This window comes from Mus caroli, unplaced genomic scaffold, assembly GCF_978045245.1.
Source record: "Mus caroli unplaced genomic scaffold, Mus_caroli_1 scaffold_1, whole genome shotgun sequence".
In the NCBI taxonomy this organism is placed as follows: domain Eukaryota; kingdom Metazoa; phylum Chordata; class Mammalia; order Rodentia; family Muridae; genus Mus; species Mus caroli.
The window spans coordinates 37522920-37542641 of NW_028227256.1; the positions used below are offsets into that span (position 1 = coordinate 37522920).

Sequence of the window (19722 nt, forward strand, 5' to 3'; positions counted from 1 at the left end):
TAATGGAGAAAGGACCAATTTCCCACCTCATTATGAAGCCTACTTTGTCCCAACATCAAAACCAGGCAAAGATATATTAAAAAAAGACACCTGCAGACCAATATCCTTCATGACTACTGGCCAAGAAGTTATTAGTAAAATATTATAAAATAAAATTTAACAATATATAAAAAAACACAAATATTATGACCACAGAGAAATATAGTTGTGAATTCAATTCATCTCCTAAATAAAACTCATAATTTTATTAACAAATGTAGTTAATTATTTGGAAGATTTCACCACTCATTTTTGACCAATACTCGTGACAATGTAGGAGGAATCAGTAACTATTTAGCTCTCGGTGATTTTATTTAAAAAAAAAATTTGTATTTTATGTGTATGTATATTTGCCTGCATAATATCCTTGCACCACATACATGCGTGGTGTTCACAAATTGCTTTGAACTAGAACCACAGATGAATGTGAGCCACTATGAGGTGCTGGGATCTGAACCTAGCCCTCTGCAAGAGCAACATATGCTCATGACCACTGAGCTATTTTTTTCAGTCTTATATCAGACTTAGATGGAAAACTTGCAGCTCGCATCATGCCAAAGGTTAGGTATCAAACACTTTCCCCCCAAAGATGATGATAAACCCAAAGAGGACCATTCTCAAAACTTCTGCTTATTAGACTATAGAGAAACACATGAAGCTAAGACCACGAAGATTGTGCAGTCACCAGGTGGCATGGTGGCTTCTGAAGATACTTAAGAATCCATAGCCCTACTAGAATGGAACACTCTTTGGTGAACTCACCAAGGTCATAGCACAGGTGCCACTCCCTGTAACTAAACACTGAGATGGTTAGTGCTAAGGAGCTCACACTATCAATGCGTGGTCTTTGTATATTCATTAAATTGGCTGTTTTATGTGGATGTAGCATGGCCCAGAATCCACCCATTTCAGCAGTGTATCGTGTAGAAATCAGTCTTTAAGGCAGGAAGACATGTTGGGCATGGGGACAGCACGCCTTTAATCCCAGCACTCGGGAGGCAGAGGCAGGTGGATCTCTGAGTTCGAGGCCAGCCTGGTCTACTAAGTGAGTTCCAGGACAGTCAGGGCTACACAGAGAAACCCTGTCTCAGAAAAAAACAAAAAACAAAAAACAAACAAACAACAAGAAGAAGACAGGAAGACATGTTTGCATTGGGAACCAGCTCTCCACTTTAGAGCCTCAGTGTGTCAGCTGAGGTTTTTAGTCTTCACATGAGGGTTTGCGTGTGTGTGTGTGTGTGTGTGTGTGTGTGTGTGTGTGTGTGTGTGGGTTTATACACGTTCATGGTGGCCTTGGTTGTAGTCATAGAAGGCTGGGAGGATTTGTCAAGAGTAACATGACCATTTCCTTGAGAGAATGAGTCAAGAGGGGCAAATGAATCTTATTCCTCATGTGTTGCGGATATTCCTGATATGTAACTTCTTTTTTTTTATTTTATTTATTTATTTTTAATTTTTAATATTTTTATTACATATTTTCCTCAGTTACATTTCCAATGCTATCCCAAAAGTCCCCCATAGCGCCCCCCACTTCCCTACTCACCCATTCCCATTCTTTTGGCCCTGGCATTCCCCTATATTGGGGCATATAAAGTTTGCAAGTCCAATGGGCCTCTCTTTCCAATGATGGCTGACTAGGCCATCTTTCGATACATATGCAGCTAGAGACAAGAGCTCCGGGGTTCTGGTTAGTACATCATGTTGTTCCGACAATAGGGTTGCAGATCCCTTTAGCTCCTTGGGTACTTTCTCTAGCTTCTCCATTGGGAGCCCTGTGATACATCCAATAGCTGACTGTGAACATCCACTCCTGTGTTTGCTAGGCCCCGGCATCGTCTCACAAGAGACAGCTATATTTGGGTCCTTTCAGCAAAATCTTGCTAGTGTATGCAATGGTGTCAGCATTTAGAAGCTGCTTATGGGATGGATCCCTGGGAAGGAGTTACAGAGACAAAGTTCGTAGCTGTGATGAAAGGATATTTAACTTCTTTGTTCACACAGGACAGATATATACATTTGAAACGAGTCCAGAGACAATCATCCTTTGCCATTATAATGATAGCCAGACACTGCTATTTTGAAAGGGAAAGATTTTTCATGGAGTAGGACAGAGTGTGCATAAGTGCAGTCTCTTAGCTATGCGACCACTTAGCTTTTGAAAGTGCCAGGACATCTTCCTATACTCGCCCAAATCGGCCCAGGTGATTATGTAGCCACTGGTAGTCTGGAAAGCTGTGTAAAAGATTTTGTGTTTGTGGCCACAACATGCAAATCTTTGAGCTTTAATCATGCTCCGAGGATTTCCTCCGGATTTGAGAGTCAAATAAACACTCACTTTACTTCATTCAGACCTACTTCTTATGGACTTGTGGGGCCATCCTCTGGTCCCATTTCACCTCTTTTTGAATCCAACTCAAAGGGGCAATATCCAAAGTTCTGAAAACCCACATGTGGATTGCCCCACGGTCAGGAAGAAAGCTATACAAGGCTAAGTGAATTCATGGGGACAGAATATAGTCACACAGGTTTTCTGTTTGTTTTTCTTTTTGTTTTTGTTTTTACTCAAAAAGCATGAATCACAAACAACTTTCAAAGGTTCTTCAAAGCTCTTCTCCAAACGTCTTAATAACCTTTGTATACTTGATAAATTTTATAAATATATTACGTATGGTGGGTGCATCCATCCATCCATAGATATTGTTTAGCTCACCCACAGATCAAGAACACAGAAGGTATCAGGTGTGTAGAGAGTTTACTAGGGAAGCTCCCATGTCAGAAGCCAGGGAGCAGGGATAGCACTCAGCGCCAGATACAGAGTGACCAGAGAGAAACAGAAGGCAGAAGGGAAACTGGCTGGAGCCTTTTTCAGAGTTTGCCTAGCCCCTGGGGAGCATCAGACTGAGGGAGGCAATCAGAGTATTTGATTCTTCGTGGAAGGGGCAGCCCTCAGTGCCACTCCACCTCTGTCCTCACTGGAGAACAACTGGTGGAGATTGAGTATGCGTGGCTGGGGGGTTTCCCTCTCTGCAGCCTGAGATCTGAGGGACTCTGAGTGCCACAGACACAGACACTGGGGATCTGCATCACACAGATGGAACAAGCAGAAACAAGAAAGACACATTTATAGTGCTGCACTCTCTTTTCTCAACATTTCTAGATTTTAGTATACACACACACACACACACGTGCAAATCTGGCTTAAAAGTTCTTAAGCAAATCTCCCACTTTAAAAGTAACTTTCCCATCTCAGAAATTTGCCCATACAAATGTGTGTGCATTCCCTCCAGCAAATTTGCACAGTATTTCCTCTTCCACCATTATCCCCAACCTTTTTCTTCTCCAAACGAGTTAAAAATTCTCTTTGGGTAAAGGAAGAAAAGCTTGCTACAATCTCTCAACGTTTCTATATCTTGCCAAACTTTCTGGCTACTGCTTATGACATTAGCAACAAACCATTAATGCTCACCTACTAAGAGAGATGCATGCTGGTGTCAAGGCCCTTTCCCTTTCTTTTGCAGTCCTGGACTCACAGCTAAGTGACCTCAGTTAACCCAATATAGAGACTCCCTCACAGACACACCTAGGTATTAGTTTCCATGGTGATTCCAAGTCCCACAGGGTTGAAGATGAAGATTAACCATCACAGCCTACTTTGACTATAGAGCTTCTAGGCCCAACTGGGCAGCTTATTAAGATCCTATCTTAAAATAAAATAAAATAAAATAAAATAAAATAAAATAAAATAAAATAAAATATAAACGGGCTAGAGATATACTAGACAAACTCTCAGTAGCAGATTGCATGCCTAGCACGTGTGAAGGCTTAGTTTCCCCGTGTGTCTATATAAGGGAGAATGTCAAAGTAGCAGCAAGCAGGAAGCCCAGGCCCGGAGAAGCCGAGCAGTGTGTAAAAACCTGCGTGGGTTCTGATGTACTGAGGAAAATGTGGATAGACCAGTGATTGATTAGCAGAGAAGTTGGCTGACTCAGCTATGCTGGATCTGGCCAAGAGGGGCTGCACAAACTAAATATCCCTCTCTGAAAGGCAAGCCTGAGCAGACTTGCTCAAAACCTCCGTGCTGCAAGATTCTGAGCTCCAGCGTGGGCAGAAGGTCTGTTGTCAGAGTAGAAGACACAGGGAAGGAAGAGAAGGAACTGCTTGATTTAGACCCAAGCACTGTCCCCTGTGGGGCTCTTTGCAGAAGGCTCCTCTGCAGGCCTAAGCCACAAGGCTGCTGAGGAATAGTTTTCAGGGCACATGGCTCCTTCAGGCTTCCCCGGAAGTACTCCTTCCATGGCTGACTCCTCCCAGAGGGACCCAGAGAGAGTTCATCTCTAGTGTTCCTTCTGTGCTCTCTGCTGAGGGAGATTAACAGTGTACACTCTTTAAAGAAAAAAGGTGGAAGGCATTGCAGAGTCCTAGAAAAGGTTCAAAGCAGAGACATGGCACAGAGAATGGCTCACGGGGAGCGCTCAATTGTTATAAGCACTTCCCTTTGGTGGAAGACTTGCTCTTGTGCACGGGGTGAAATAATCATTCAACATGGGTACAGTATGTAATAAACAAATTGAGGTAATTCGCATCCCCACCTCCTTAAACATTTGTCATGCGCTCAATTATGAAACCCAACACTTCCCCTTTCTTCACTGAATCTGGATATGTCCGAACATGTTGTGCGTCTAAAACTTGGGTAGCTGTGTTAATCTCTGTGCCGTTGACTCGTGTACTCTGTTTAATTGAATGTGAAGTCAAGAATCCATGTGTAACATATTGCTACTTTCCACTTCATGTTTCTCTCATTTGTACTTCTCCAGGTCTTATACAACATACTAATTGCCTTCACTAAGATGCACAAATTTGAGGACATAGAAGCTGTGGACATTTTGGCTGGGTGTGCCAGATTCGTCATCGTGGGGTGCGGGGGAGTATTTTTCGGCATCATTTTTGGATTCATTTCCGCATTTATCACACGTTTCACTCAGAACATCTCTGCGATTGAGCCCCTCATCGTCTTCATGTTCAGCTATCTGTCTTACTTAGCAGCCGAGACGCTTTATCTCTCAGGAATCCTGGCGTGAGTACAACCTTACGGATGGAGTCACGTGGGAATGTGTGGATGCTTTAGGAGCTAGCTGGCTTGAGTATCTGGGAAAAGCCTGATGTTAGTCCCCCGAGGCACTGGAAGGTTTAGAATTTCTTAACTTTCTGAAAGCTGAACCTGGTCCTTTGCCAAACAAATGTTCTCTCCGACATTTGCCTGAGGAACGTCTGGCAATCAGGATGCCAATTTAAAATGTTCGGGAAAAGCTGGTACGACGCAGAGCTTGGAACACTTCAAGCTTGAAGTCCATCTGAGTAGTGTCTTCTCTTCCTGGAAAAATAAAGTTGAGAGCCAGGCATAGGGTGCATGCTTTCAATCCCAGCACTCAGTAGGCAGTGAGGTGAGTTCAAGGCCCTGATCTATATAGGGAGTTTCAGGGCCTCCAGGGAGAGTTTGTCTTTAATAATAATAATAATAATAATAATAATAATAATAAAAGTTGTAAAGTAGAAGGAAAGCAGGCCACAAGGAACTTCCACTCTGGGCTCTGCCTGTCATTATTTGCCACGAGCTCCATCACACCCATACTGACCCCACACTGAGACCCCACACCTCACACCACATATCCCACACCCATCCCACACATCACACACCCACACCACACATCACACACCACATACTCAGCCCACATACCACACACCCTACACTCCACACCCATACCACACACCATACACCCTACACCCCCTACTCCACACTCCACCCCCCACACACTCACCCTACACCCAGCAGGAGAGAGTAAAGCTAAGTAGGTAAGCATGAACACCCAGTACTTTGTTCCCATGAAGATATCTGGTGTTCAACCTCACGTCCTCCTAAACTGAAGTCTCTCAGTTGACTCGTTAGATCTGGTTTTGTTTTCTTCCAGACATTGTCCAGATATCCAACTATCTGGGCAGAAAGGTTTAATCATACAGAAATTGTATAGAAATCCCTATGTCTATTAAATATAGTAGTATGGACTTTAGGTAGCATTATTTATTTATTTTTCTCACCTAAAAATGACCACAACTTCAAGGACAAAGAAAGGGGCTTTCTTGACTTTGTAAATGGGTGCAGAAAAGGAAAAACTGAAACTATTTGAATAACACTTATGTAAGAAATACTGTCTGGGAGCTGGAAGGAGTGTGCACGTAATGACAGTACTCAGGACACAGAGGCAGAAAAATTCCTTTTTTCTTTCTTTCTTTTTATTTTTTTTTAATTAAAAAGAGTGTGCTGAGTGTGCTATACAGCACACTGAAGTAGATGTACTTGGATGTAAGGCAGAGTCAAGTATTTTCTAGTTAGAGTTGGGGCTGAAAAAGCTCTTAGTAAGGGGAGGGAGGTCTAGGCACATTACTGACCTGCCAGTATGCGCATGTGTCTGTGTGTGTGTGTGAGTATGTGTGACTGTATTGTGTGATGTGTGTATGGTGTGTGTGTGTGTGTGTGTGTGAGTATGTGTGACTGTATTGTGTGATGTGTGTATGGTGTATGTGTGACTGTGTGTGAATGTGATAGATGTGTGTAGTATGTGTTTGTATATGTGTGTGTTATGTGTGTGTGTGGCATATATGTGATGTGTACAGTGTGTGTGCAATATGTGGTGTGTGTGATGTGGTATGTGTGTGTTTATGAGTGTGTGTGTTATGAAAACCATGCCACACCTGCACTTGCTTTTTCATAACCTGGTTAAAGAGGAAGGCAGCAGTCTGTGGCCGGCAGACTGAGAAAGGAATGACAAGACATGGACTCTAGTCCGAGATAGGCTTCTATACACAGCTTTGCTGTCGGCAGGCAGCCTTGGGTGTGGCAAATACTGCATCTCTCTAAGCCTCTGCCCCCTTTGTAGCATCACAGCTTGTGCAGTGACCATGAAAAAGTACGTGGAAGAGAACGTGTCCCAGACATCATACACGACCATCAAGTACTTCATGAAGATGCTGAGCAGCGTGAGTGAGACCCTGATCTTCATCTTCATGGGCGTGTCCACCATTGGGAAGAACCATGAGTGGAACTGGGCTTTCGTCTGCTTCACTCTGCTCTTCTGCCAGATCTGGAGAGCAATCAGTAAGAGACACGAGGGCCCCAAAACGGTGCTGCCTGGCTTCCCCTCAGTTGGACCACAAGGGGGTAGTTAATGCTAACTGTTTTTCCTGCATAGGGGAGTACAAACACTTGCTGTTGGCTTCCTCTGCCAGCTCAAAGTCACCATGGAAGTTGTCCTCAGAGGCAAGGATGGAGCAGGGAGTGTTTTGTGTTTTGTTGAAAGGAAACGCTTTCACATCTACACATTTAAATATAACTCAGTAAATATATCAGTCGTTCCACTTCCTTGCCAGTTTATAGCCTCTCAGATGTTAACTCGGATATAGATTATAAACTGTGGGCATTTACACTTTTGATCCAGGATAAGTGAGATCTCACAAACTGTCTCTTATGTGAGACAAACATTGTCAGGAAACATTCCCATAAATAGTTGAGCTGTGCTAAGGGATGGATGGGTGATGAGGATAAAGCCTGAAAAAGACCAAGGAGTGAGTTATCTTTAAAGTGCTCATTCCTGGGGACTGAAATTGCTCAGTCACTAATATGCCAGCTACCCTACAATGAGGGCCACGGTTCTCATTCCCAGAATCCTCATAAAAACCAGGTTCTGCCACTCACACTGTGATTCCAGGCCTGGAGAGAAGGGGCAGGAGGATCTCTGGATCTTATGGTCAGCCGTCCAGCCAATCCGTGAGTTTCAGTTTTAGCAAAAGCCTCTCTTAAAACACACTCTCTCACACACACTCAGAAACACATATACACACATTCACACACACGAGAGACTTTTGTGTGTGCTCACATACAGGTATAAACAGGGAGAAAGGGTGAGCACTCTTTTTTTCATTAATTAATTAATTAATTAATTAATTAATTTGTTTACTTTACATCCCAATCACAGCCCCCTCATACCCAGTCCCACTCCTAAGGATCCTTGGGTACCACCCTATCTTGGGACATCCAGTTCCAGCAGGACTAAGCACATCCTCTCCAGAGCACTCTTGATTATGATATTAATTAGTAAAAGTGTCTATAAGATCCAGCAGCTGAAATACACTTCTACTTCAGGAGATAGAAAGAACATCAGCAGTGAGCTAAAATATATGTTGCCTTTTTAATTGATGAATATAAATGAATCTGCAGGACTTTATGTAATGGAACCCCCCCTCTCTCCCTCCCTCTCTCTCTCTCTCTCTCTCTCTCTCTATATATATATATATATATATATATATATATATATGTGTGTGTGTGTGTGTGTGTGTGTGTGTGCTTATTTTAAATTTTTTATTTTAAGATAACTTTGTTTTTAGCCAATTTTAATATATCAATTAAAATTAACTTGTGATAGCTTTGGGGATGCATAAAACAAATGATAAGAGGGCTGTTCAGCGAACCGTCTGCTCTTCCAGAGGACCTGGGTTCAAGTCCCAGCAAGCACTTGATGGCTCACAGCCTTCCGTAACTCTGCTTCTAGGGGATCCAATGCTGCAAGGGCACTGTATATATATATATATATATATATATATATGTATATATATATATATATATATACACATTTCACATATGTACATATATGCATGCATACATACATACATACATACTACATATAGGGAAGCAAAATACCTATATCTATAATACAATATACATTATTTTTTAAAGAATAAGCGTGTAGAAATATTAACATAGTAATAACAGTAGGTGAATATATGCCTATCCTTGGTGGTAAAAAAAAAATTAGGATGTTGTGATAGAAACTTAAAATCTCACATCAAAATTTGGTGTGATTTCTGACTCACTATTTGAAGCTGGAGACACATTTGTTTATTTAAAGTCTTGTTCCTCAGCCTAAAAATAACAGTTTTGAATAAAAATTATCAATCTCTTTCTGCTATGATATTCTAGAGATCTACAGGGAAGTAGTGTTGATATTAGTAGAAGGGCAACTAGAAATGAACCATCTGGAAGGGGGGCATCTGTTCTTAGTGATCATCCAGCCCCTCACCACTGTCCTGTAATGGAGAGGATTTCTGAGCTACTGCTGAGAGAGTAGCCAGCTTGGGCAGGTCACTATGGCTCTCTCTCTCTCTCTCTCTCTCTCTCTCTCTCTCTGTGTGTGTGTGTGTGTGTGTGTGTGTGTCCCACCTCATTATCTCTAACCATAGCTAATGACTATGAAGGCTTTAAGTATACAAGACACCATTTCTGCTATTAATGAGAACAATGTTGGCTTAACTTTCCATCTACCTACTTAAGAAAGTACACTTGGTTCTCTCTCTATCTGTGGGTTCTGCACCTGTGATTTCAATCAATCACAGATCAATAAAAGTGCATCTGCATTGCACTTTAATAATTTCCAGTTATCATTTCTCAAACAATAAAGCACAGCAAATATAGTATATACACAGCCTTCAAGTATCCATGAAAATGTCTTCAGTCTACAAGCAAATCCTTCATGCAATAGAAGGGAGTTGGGTGTTCATGGTCATGAGCATCTGTGAGAATTCTGGGCCCTATTTCCCGTGGAACCTGAGGGCTGACTATGCTCTTGTGTCTCTGATATCTGATGATATAGAATGATAAGGAACCCAAGTCACATACCTACCAGGCAAAGCGAAGCTCAAATAAACCCATTAACCAAACTTGTAAATTCTGTTGTCCCTTCTAGTCTACTATGATGGATAAAAACTATGATATCTCTGGGATATGAGAGTAGACACCACGAGACATAAAGAGAGAACAAGAGGAACTTTCTGTTTTAAAACCAAGGGTCAGTATGTCAGTAGTGGCTTTCTCTTGGGTGGAACACATGGAGACTCTGTATGGTGGGACACAGGTCTATGCTTTGCACAACTTCTCTCCCTTTCAACTTCCATTTCTTACTACACTTACTGACGGGAAAACTTTCCCATGCCTATCCCTGAACCCTTGCAAACTTTCTTGTTTGTCCACATGAGCCTCCAGCACTAAGCCAGCCATAAGCAATCTGCCGACATGAGCCTCCAGCACTAAGCCAGCCATAAGCAATCTGCCGGTCGTGTACAGTCCACAGTCAGAAGGGATCTCCCTTCGTATTCAAACTACAGACTTCTGGGACGTATCCCCTAAGAACATGAGATAAGAGATTTGTATTTCACAGACAACTTTTCCTTACCTGGTTTTAAAAGGTACCACAGGTGTTATAGATATAGATTAGAAATACACACCTCATTTTTTTAAATCAAGATTTTTGTTACTTTAAAAACACACACACAGAAACACAGACACAGAAACACAGACACACAAATAAACATGCATACAGATACACACACAAATACACATACAAACACATACACAAATGAACACACACACACAAATACAAATACATACAAACACACACGCAAACAACACACAGATACACATACAAATGAACACATACACACACAACACACATATACATACAAACACACATAAATACACATACATACAAACACACATACAAACAACATACACAGATACATACACAAACAAACACATATACCACACACAGGTACACACACAAAGACAAACACACACACATACAAACACATACACAAATGTACACACATACAAATACATATACAAACATACACAGACACACAAACACACACACACACACACTACACTTGGGCTAGGAAAACCAGAGAAAACCTTTAACCCGAGGAGTCAAAATCCCACAGAAATGCAGAGCCTTGAGAGAGGGTCTGTTTGAGCTGAGTGGTCTTCCTTGAGATGGGATCGGTCTGCCTTGCTTAGTCTCTGCATCTGGACTGCGCATGCTCTTCAGCTCTAACACGTGTCTCCCCTTTCCAGGCGTATTTACCCTCTTCTATGTCAGTAACCAGTTTCGGACTTTCCCCTTCTCCATCAAGGACCAGTTCATAATATTCTACAGCGGTGTGAGAGGAGCAGGAAGCTTCTCCCTTGCGTTTTTGCTTCCTCTGTCCCTTTTCCCTAGGAAGAAACTGTTTGTTACGGCAACTTTAGTAGTTACATACTTTACTGTATTTTTTCAGGTTGGTAGACTTCTTTCCTATTTAAAATAAATAGATTCTTCCACGGCTATATATTAAACTTGTAGGATGTAAGTAAGTAAAGATGCTTGCTGTATCTGGTTTTTAGAATTCTGTTTGATCCTCTAAATAGATTCTAAAATACTTAAGAGGCCTTAGTTCATGGAAAGATTTTAACTTCTGAGTTGCCTTTGAGTTGATAGAGTATATTAATCAAATCGTTCCCGGGTGAGGGGTGAATGATTATTATTCTGTTTATTAAGGGAAAATCAGATGGCACCCGATACTTGATAAGACAAAGTTCTGTTTTAGTGAAATGAGTTCTTAATGAGCTAATGAAGATTTATTTTTTTAAAAAGTCAAGATACTGTATTAAAATAGATCATAACATCTATTTTGTTGGAGTACGTAGAAGAACCAAGAACTAAAGTAAGTTTGATGCATTTAATCACAGAGACGCTAGAAACAAATGCATATAAATTGGGCATTTTATAGTTTTGATGATTTTACTCTATAGTAACAATGGTCCCCTCCGCAAACCCTTTATGTTGTTATCTATGATACAGGGAATCACAATTGGCCCACTGGTCAGGTATCTGGATGTCAGAAAGACCAATAAAAAAGAATCCATCAACGAAGAGCTTCACAGCCGTGTAAGTTGCCCTGGCCCTTTCCACTAAAGGATACAATCCTGGCTTTCCAGCGTTCCCTTGAGAGCCAAGAGGGGGCCGTGTACCTGTCCGCAGATTCACTGCCCCTTTAATTCCCGCTCCATTAAAAGGCTCTGCACTATTTTTTTGCTATTGTAAGGAATTAACACAATTGTGACGGCTTCTAACAGTGCAAGTGTGTTATCTTCGAGTTCTAGGATTAGGTTCCACTAGTGGTATTTCAGTGCTGGATTGCCTTTTGGAGCCTCTAAGGAAGAATCTACGATTTGTCTCCTTCAGCCTCTATAGGCTTCCGTTATTGTTGTGGTCTGAAGGTGAAGGTTAGGATCCTGCACAGGGTAGACAAATACTGTGCCACTGAGTGCTGTACCCAGTGCAAAAACTGGGATTTTTAACTGGAAAATCCCAAGGTAGCTCTGCTGTGAAGCTCTTCAGCGGATCTAATCAGGTTGCTCACATTGTCCAGGAGCTTCCTCCTTGTCTAAAGCAACTGATAGTGAGTTGTCTCAGAGCCTCAGAGTACAGTCACAGCAACATACAGATTAGCATTTGATTAGACAACTGGGGACTTGCCTAATCAAGTTAACACCTGAGAAGGATGTCACACTGCTATGTTCAATATCATCCTAGTGGCTGCTGAAGACATTGTTTCTCACGAATATGGCTCCTACTTGTCTGAGTTCAACATGGTATCAAAATCATGACATTCAGGATGACACCCTTGAATAGACACAAGAACTAGTGTGTGGAAAGGCATACCACCACACAGATGTATGTATACACCCATGCACACATTCATGGACACACTCTTGCACACAGATCTATTTATAAGCATTTTAAAATTATATATTCTCTAAAATTCTTATAAATCATCATAAACAAAACAAATGTGGCATTGTGCATTGAACTGTAAATTCCTGGACTAAAGGACTGAATTTTTAAGATGAAGATCTTATATTGGTTTATTAGTGTGAAGAGTGGGTATTTAGCCTTTGCCTCCCTCAAACTTCTTATGATGTTCACACATTACCTGTCTGATGTGGAAAAAAAATAAAGAATATAGACAAATATACTTATTATAGCAGAACATCTGAACTATATTTTGGAAACTAGAAATGTGATTTTATTTTCACAATAAACAAAAATAATCATTTTACTTTTCCTCCACATGATTTCAGTAATAAGAAATTTCTATATCTTCCTAGAAAAATATTACTCAAACCAAGTGCCAGGTACCCTATTTTCATTGTATGTGATGCAAATTATCAGAAGTTTATCTGCAGACTCTTCCAATAAGAAAGAGGAATTGAATTTCTATAAAAAGCATGACATAGTTCAGTGATATGAGCAGAGTGCTGAAGAAGAGGTTATGCTTAAGTAAATTAAAGCCTTCCTTAGCTTCCAAAGCTTATAGTGTGTACGTTTGTGTGTGTGTGTGTGTGTGTACCTTTTAGAGTTCATATTTAACTAGCACTTCATCTACTTCATCTTCTTATGTTTGGTTTGGCAGCTTATGGATCATCTGAAGGCTGGGATTGAAGATGTGTGTGGGCAGTGGAGTCACTACCAAGTGAGAGATAAGTAAGTAGGGTAGGGTTTCATTACCTAATAATGGATCCTTGAGGATGGCTCCTTGAGGAATAGTGGGCCAGGAAGATGAAGGACCTAAGAGTTATACTATACAGGAAACAGCTAGGCATCCCAACATGGAAAATGAGAGATGTCAGAAAAGAGTCATAGAGTGGGGCAGGTTGGTTCAAATTGGAACAGCACAAGAAATGGTGGAAAGTAGAAAGTTCCCCCCATACCTGCTCACAAAAGTAGTTCAGCTATGGGCCAACTTCATGAAGTTGGGGAAGACTTTAGTGACTCACTAAAGGCCTGGAGAAACTCTGGTTGGAGACCTCTAAGATTCAGTCATACACTGATTCTTCTGAGATGCCCAGAGCCTTCTTTCTTACCCACATTTTGAATGGCTTCTTTTCGTCTCAACGAGGAAAAATTTGGCTGGACACAGATAGGAAGTCATCAGCAGATAGTTAGAAGCTACCTTCTGGGCATGTGTGTGATTATATCAAAGGTGTGGAGAGAAGCAGACTGAACACAGGACTCAGAACTCCTTATGGAGCTGATGAGGAAATGGGAGATCAGATGAAGCTGAGGAGAAGTGTACAGAGAGGATGGGAGGGGAGCAAGAGAAACCAACATGACAGGAAGGGCCTGGCAGATCAAGAGGCATGTGGCTGACAGGGTCAGGATAATGGCAGCTACAAGAAATGGCAAGTACAAGGTCAAGACAGACTCTGCAAGAGAAATGTCAAGTGTATTGTGAAGATAGGTTTGAGGGAAGGTCAAAGGACAAAGGTCAGAATGTCAAGGGGTGACCTATTTGAAAAGATCAGGGGACTTGAAAAGGAAAGATGACAAAGCTCAGGAGGACAGCCTGATGGTCTTTGCCTACCTCACGGTCCAGGGGAAGAAACACTAGACAATAAGTCAACATTCCAGGAATTCATGTGCCCCATTACAAACCAAAGCAGTCTGAACAACTGTCCTTTGAAAGTGAAATGAGTGGAAACATTGAAAATTGAGACTCTGGAGAAGCTCTTAAGGTACTACTGTGTGTGTGCAGCCTAAGCGAATGGGTCTACAAGAAGTTTGTAGCAATAGTAGAAGCTGCCATTAGAGCTGAGCCTATTCAGATTGTCCACTATTCAGACTGTTGAAGTGATTGGTGTGGTGTGGTGTGTGTGTGTGTGTGTGTGTGTGTGTGTGTGTGTGTGTGTGTGTGTGTGTGTTGGGTGGGGGTAGTTGTCTTCTTTAATTGGCAGGATTTAAAGTGACCTGATGCACAATGAGGCAGAACTACCGCTAACAAGCAACCACATTAAACTTACCTGACTGAACAAAGCAGCATTACTGTAAGTGCAGCAGCTGCTCCTAGAAGCTCTTAGGAGACAATGCTTTTCCAAAAGCCTCAGCCCACTCAATTGTTTTCTTGTAGTTGGAGCTGAGTGGGACTAAGCTACCCTGACCACTAGGCCATTGGTTTTTATTTAAAAACACACACACACACACAAATGCTTTGATTTTTTAAAAATGTGTTCAAATGTGATGGCTTTTAGGCACTGCCTTGATATTTTTCAGAGTGGAGTTAAGTTGACATTTGTTTAAAGAATTAAAAAAATATCTATATTTCCATAATATGCACAAAGCTGTTGTTTTTCATGTTTAGGTTCAAGAAGTTTGACCATAGATATTTACGGAAAATTCTAATCCGGAGGAACGTGCCAAAATCAAGCATCGTTTCTTTGTATAAGAAGCTGGAGATGAAACAGGCCATTGAGATGGTAGAGACTGGGATACTGAGCTCTGTGGCTTCTCCCACACCCTATCAGTGAGTTCCACTTGCCTTTTGATCTAGACTTTTAATATCTAAATTTCAGGGCTAAGCCATGGTTCCCGTTGAAATAAGTAGCAGGCAGGAATGGGCAGAAAGATAGAGGTGGTTGTTAACAATCTGGACTGTAACAAATGCCTGAGCATAGTCTGTTTAAAAACTCCTGGTATGGGGGTTTCAGTAGATTTGGGGCCTGTGGTCAGGTGCTATATTATGATTACCATTGTGGCAAAACCATTTATCTTATGGAAGAGGAGATGGATGTCCCAGTGTGTCATTGAACAACAGGCATCCAAAGGCCTAAAATTCCCCCTCTGGATACTATATCATAACAGTCCCCCACTTTCCAATAGTGCTATGGGCTGCAAACCAAAGAATAATGACATAAGCTTTAGCTATGAGGAAGGAATTATAAAATAATATCGTCTAACTCTTAACAGTTTGTGTTTTGTCAAAGGCACAGTTACACCAGTTTGGGAGAATTATAAAGTTGTCTTCTTTAAGTGAAGGATGTTTTATTACATTTCTTCCTTTTCTTCTTGATTGGAAATTTCTTTCCTACAACCTCTGTCTGCATGGTTCTGTGATTCTGTTTCTTCTATTGTTGTATTTTGTGAAAACTTTATTTTTTCCTTCTAACTTCCATGGGAAGAGGTATCAGCTGTTTGGGATGCTGACTTGGATTTGGGGCATACAACTATCCTCTTGTGTCACTACAATGAAATACAGGAAGCAGGCTACTCAAAAAAGAGCAGGGAAAGTTGTTTGGGTTCAGAGTTCTAGGGGTTCGAGTCTCTGGTCAAGTCTTAGGTCTTTGGTAATAGCAGAGTGGGAGAGGTGTTACTGAAGTGAGTCAGTCCCCTTTGAGATCCCACTTCTAATGACACCATATAAAGGCCTACAGGAACTCCCCAATGTTACCTTCTGGGAGACCAAGCTTTTATACGTGGATCTTTGAAAAAGACTTTGTCCAGACCATGGCAGGGAGGAGATGAGGTGCCATAAGAGGTGTGGTAGCTTATGGGTTTTAAAGTTGAAGAGGTGCCTGCAACAGAGGGAGTTTATGTGGGATTGCGAGATTCTCTTGAATCCACAAGACCAGCTTGGAAGTGCTGTCTGGCTTCCAAGTGAGAAGAAGACAATATGACTCAGAATCCATGTGGAAGCAGGACATGGGGAGAGGCCTTATTGGCTGTGTATCTTCCACAATCTGCTAACCAATTGTCCCCAGAGCTGGATATTTTTAAAATCTGCTTTAATTCTCTGACATTTTACAACAGTTCTTTCAGTATTTCAAGATTTAACCCCTAAAGATGCCCATCTTTCTTCTGAGCAATGACTTATGGGTTGCAAACGTTAATCACAGCATATATTTAGGGAAAAGGATGCCGCAGCTCCCCTCCTTTTGTCTTCTTCAGCTAATGGCACTTGGTCATGAGCTTCAATTATGTCCTCACATCAGGGCAGTGGAGAACAGAACTAAGAATAGATACCAATAAAATTGTCACAAACTGCCTGAGTGTTATTTCACAAGTAACACCACCCCCCTCACCTGCTAATGAATCAGAAACACCAGTGTCTTCTCACACAGCCTGGGACAGAGGTAAACAAGTGCCCCAAAGGCACTCCAATCTAAATGGAAAGGCTTCCACCTTGTTTATCTGTGGGATTGTTTTTGGTGGCTTGTTTGTTTGTTTTGTGCTGCCCATTACGTAACTAAAAGGAGATGCTTGATGCTAAAATGGGAATGTGCTACCAAATATTTATTGGCAATGCTGCCCAGAGCCACAGTGGAGCCAGAAGTGACCGGAAAAAATGGGTGGGCAGATTTTGTTTTCATTCACCATGTTGCTATTTTATTCATTGAAGTGTCTGTGTGTGTGTGTGTGTGTGTGTGTGTGTCTGTCTGTCTGTCTGTCTGTCTCTCTCTCTGTCAGTCTCCCTGTTTGTGTTTTATTTCACTTTTTAAGACAATGCCCTCAAATCTTACTTTTGACCAAAGTTCCTGGCTAACCCCTACACTTTGTGCCTTAGCTCATGACCTGCCTGTTAGCCACCTAGGATGTGTGTTAAACTCTGTGAATACAGTCACAGGTCCTGCCCTTCCCAGTCTCAGACATGGACTTGGCATGCCCTTAATAGAAGAGACCAGACAGTGTATTATAATAAAGAGTAAAAAATCAATGTGGCTATAGGAGCAGTGTGTGTCACATGACCTCCTGCTGTGTGGCCTACCCTTCAAAGGATGAATTGTAGTTAATATAGAGGCAGAGAAAGGCTGGATAGTTTCAGACAGACCAGACCACTAGGAACTTCCGCAAGCAATTCACACCCTACTTATGTGATCACTTGGTCTAGGAATGTAAGGCTGCTTCTCTCTTATCTCTGACTAGAATCTCATCTATGTTTCAGTCTATTGGGCTAAAACATATTTTGAACTTCTGTATAACATCATGATGTATTAGCCATAAGCAACTGCTTAAGTTCTGACCACAAGGCTATTTTTAAGCTGGTTTTGCTTGGCACACTCCCCTCCTCTCTCTGAGTCAATCATTTCTCCAGACTGTGATTTAAGATTACTGGGAGTCTCACAGGTAAGAGATTTTCCACCTCATATATCCCAATCAAGCAAGTTCACTGGAGGGAGAAAGATTATTGCTAAAGTCAGTATTGAATGCGGTTTTAGTATTTAACTTATACTTATTTGATCTCAGGAGAAATCTGTAGGACACCAAGAAAAAAGGAAATCCTCTCCTGAGATCAAAGTAGTTGATTCCTAAAACAAAATGGAACAAAACAAACAGAACACACAAGCCAAGCCTTCATACAATAATAGGAAAGAGCTGCGTTAATCAGCCGCCTCTCAGGACCCAATAGGAAAAGAGCAGAGCCAAACACACCTATAGCTTTGCTTTATGAGTTTAAGCAATTGCCATGCAACAGTTTCTGAGTTCTGGAAACTTCGGGAGAAGGCTGGAGCAGAGTGGAGGAGGTTGGTTCTGGCGAATTCCATTGCTTCCTCCATATTTTATAATAGCACTTACTTGAGTCTTCAAACTATCCTAAGGGAGATCTGGAATATGCATTTCTATTGTTATTTTAAATATAGAGCTATCTAGCTCACACAAGACTCTGTAAACGGTTAGAGACTGTAAAACAATAGCAATTCAAAGTGCTAGGCGTTGAAGCTGATGGGCTTGTGTGGTGGCTCAGTGGGTAAAGGTACTTACTGCCAGGCCTCCGATGACTTGAGTTTGATCCTCTGGACCCACAACATAAAAGAAGAGAACTGACTCTTACCAATTGTCTCCTGACCTCTAAAGTTCACTGTTGCATAAGTACACCAGCACACACATCCATACATTCACAGTAGATAAGTAAATGAACTACAGTTTTCTTTTTAAAGTTTGGTTAGGATTGAAAATACAGTTCTGTTGCTATAGTACCAGCCTAGCATGTGTGAAGTCCTGAGTTTGATTCCCAGTACCACACTCGGTGTGGTGGTGCAGCCTATAATCTCAACACTTAGGAAGCAGAGGCAGGAAGAGCAGAAGTTCAAAATCAGCCTGAGCTATACACAACCTTATCTCAGATACATAGATAATTTTATAGATATTAATATTTTAGGTATTAAAACAGTCATAAAGTTATCAGGTTATTAGCTACCTATATAATCTCAAATTATTTTATTTCTAAACTCTGAAGAGTTTGAGCATGCCATGTTCTTTTTCTTCTTAAGTCATGTGTATGTGTGAGTATCTGTGTGAGGGCAGTGCCCCTGGAGACCTGTGTTTTCTATTTCCCCTGGAGCTGAAGTGCATGATGGGAACTTAATGTAGGTCTTCTGAAAAGATAGTATGTTCTCTTAGTTGCCTATTCCCCTCCCCAACCCGCCTTTGTGTGTGTGTGTGTGTGTTTTAATAATTAGGTAAATTTGTAGTCGTTTAAGAACTCTTCAAGTCAACTTCACATTGATGGGATCGAGTTCTTATATCACCATCCTGATAGACAACTACATGATGTAGTTTCTGATGTAAATTCCACAATAAAATATCATGTATCCTGTAAGCCACACTTCACTCATGCTAGAACTGGACGTTGAAGTGACCTTTGAAAAGGATGCAAGACAGACATGCAGACAGAGTAACTCATGAAGAACACCGCATGTAGCTATGCAGACAGAGTAACGGTAATGAGGAACCCTGCATGCAACCATATAGACAGAGTAACTCATGAGGACTACTAACTGCAAATCTACAGGGCCATCAGTTCATCCCTTCAATCTCTAGTCATCGACTTCATGACTAGACTATTGAAAGAGTTATTATTCTCAAGGATTTAGGGCCCAGTAGTGGACCTTTTGATATTCTTAACTATGGTGTGAACATAATGCTTGTTGGGTCTCATAATTAACTTAGCCTCCTTACATTGGTGTAGCATCTCATGAAAGGAAGGCAG

The 19722-nt window shown here is 41.4% G+C and overlaps 1 protein-coding gene and 1 pseudogene across 2 annotated transcripts in view; both read left to right on the plus strand.

Annotated features, from left to right (window-relative positions):
* Positions 1-19722, plus strand: part of Slc9a4 (solute carrier family 9 member A4) — a 49599-nt gene that overhangs the window by 16015 nt on the left and 13862 nt on the right. Inside the window, exons 3-8 of one of the 2 annotated variants that reach the window (XM_021169612.3) lie at positions 4854-5113; positions 6972-7189; positions 10994-11196; positions 11760-11846; positions 13375-13445; positions 15100-15261. In XM_021169612.3, coding sequence (XP_021025271.1) covers positions 4854-5113; positions 6972-7189; positions 10994-11196; positions 11760-11846; positions 13375-13445; positions 15100-15261 — 1001 coding nt within the window. The remainder of the gene's footprint in view (positions 1-4853; positions 5114-6971; positions 7190-10993; positions 11197-11759; positions 11847-13374; positions 13446-15099; positions 15262-19722) is intronic. The other variant, XM_029484890.2, reaches the window with a different exon arrangement.
* LOC115032538 (small nucleolar RNA U13) lies at positions 12814-12904 on the plus strand (annotated as a pseudogene).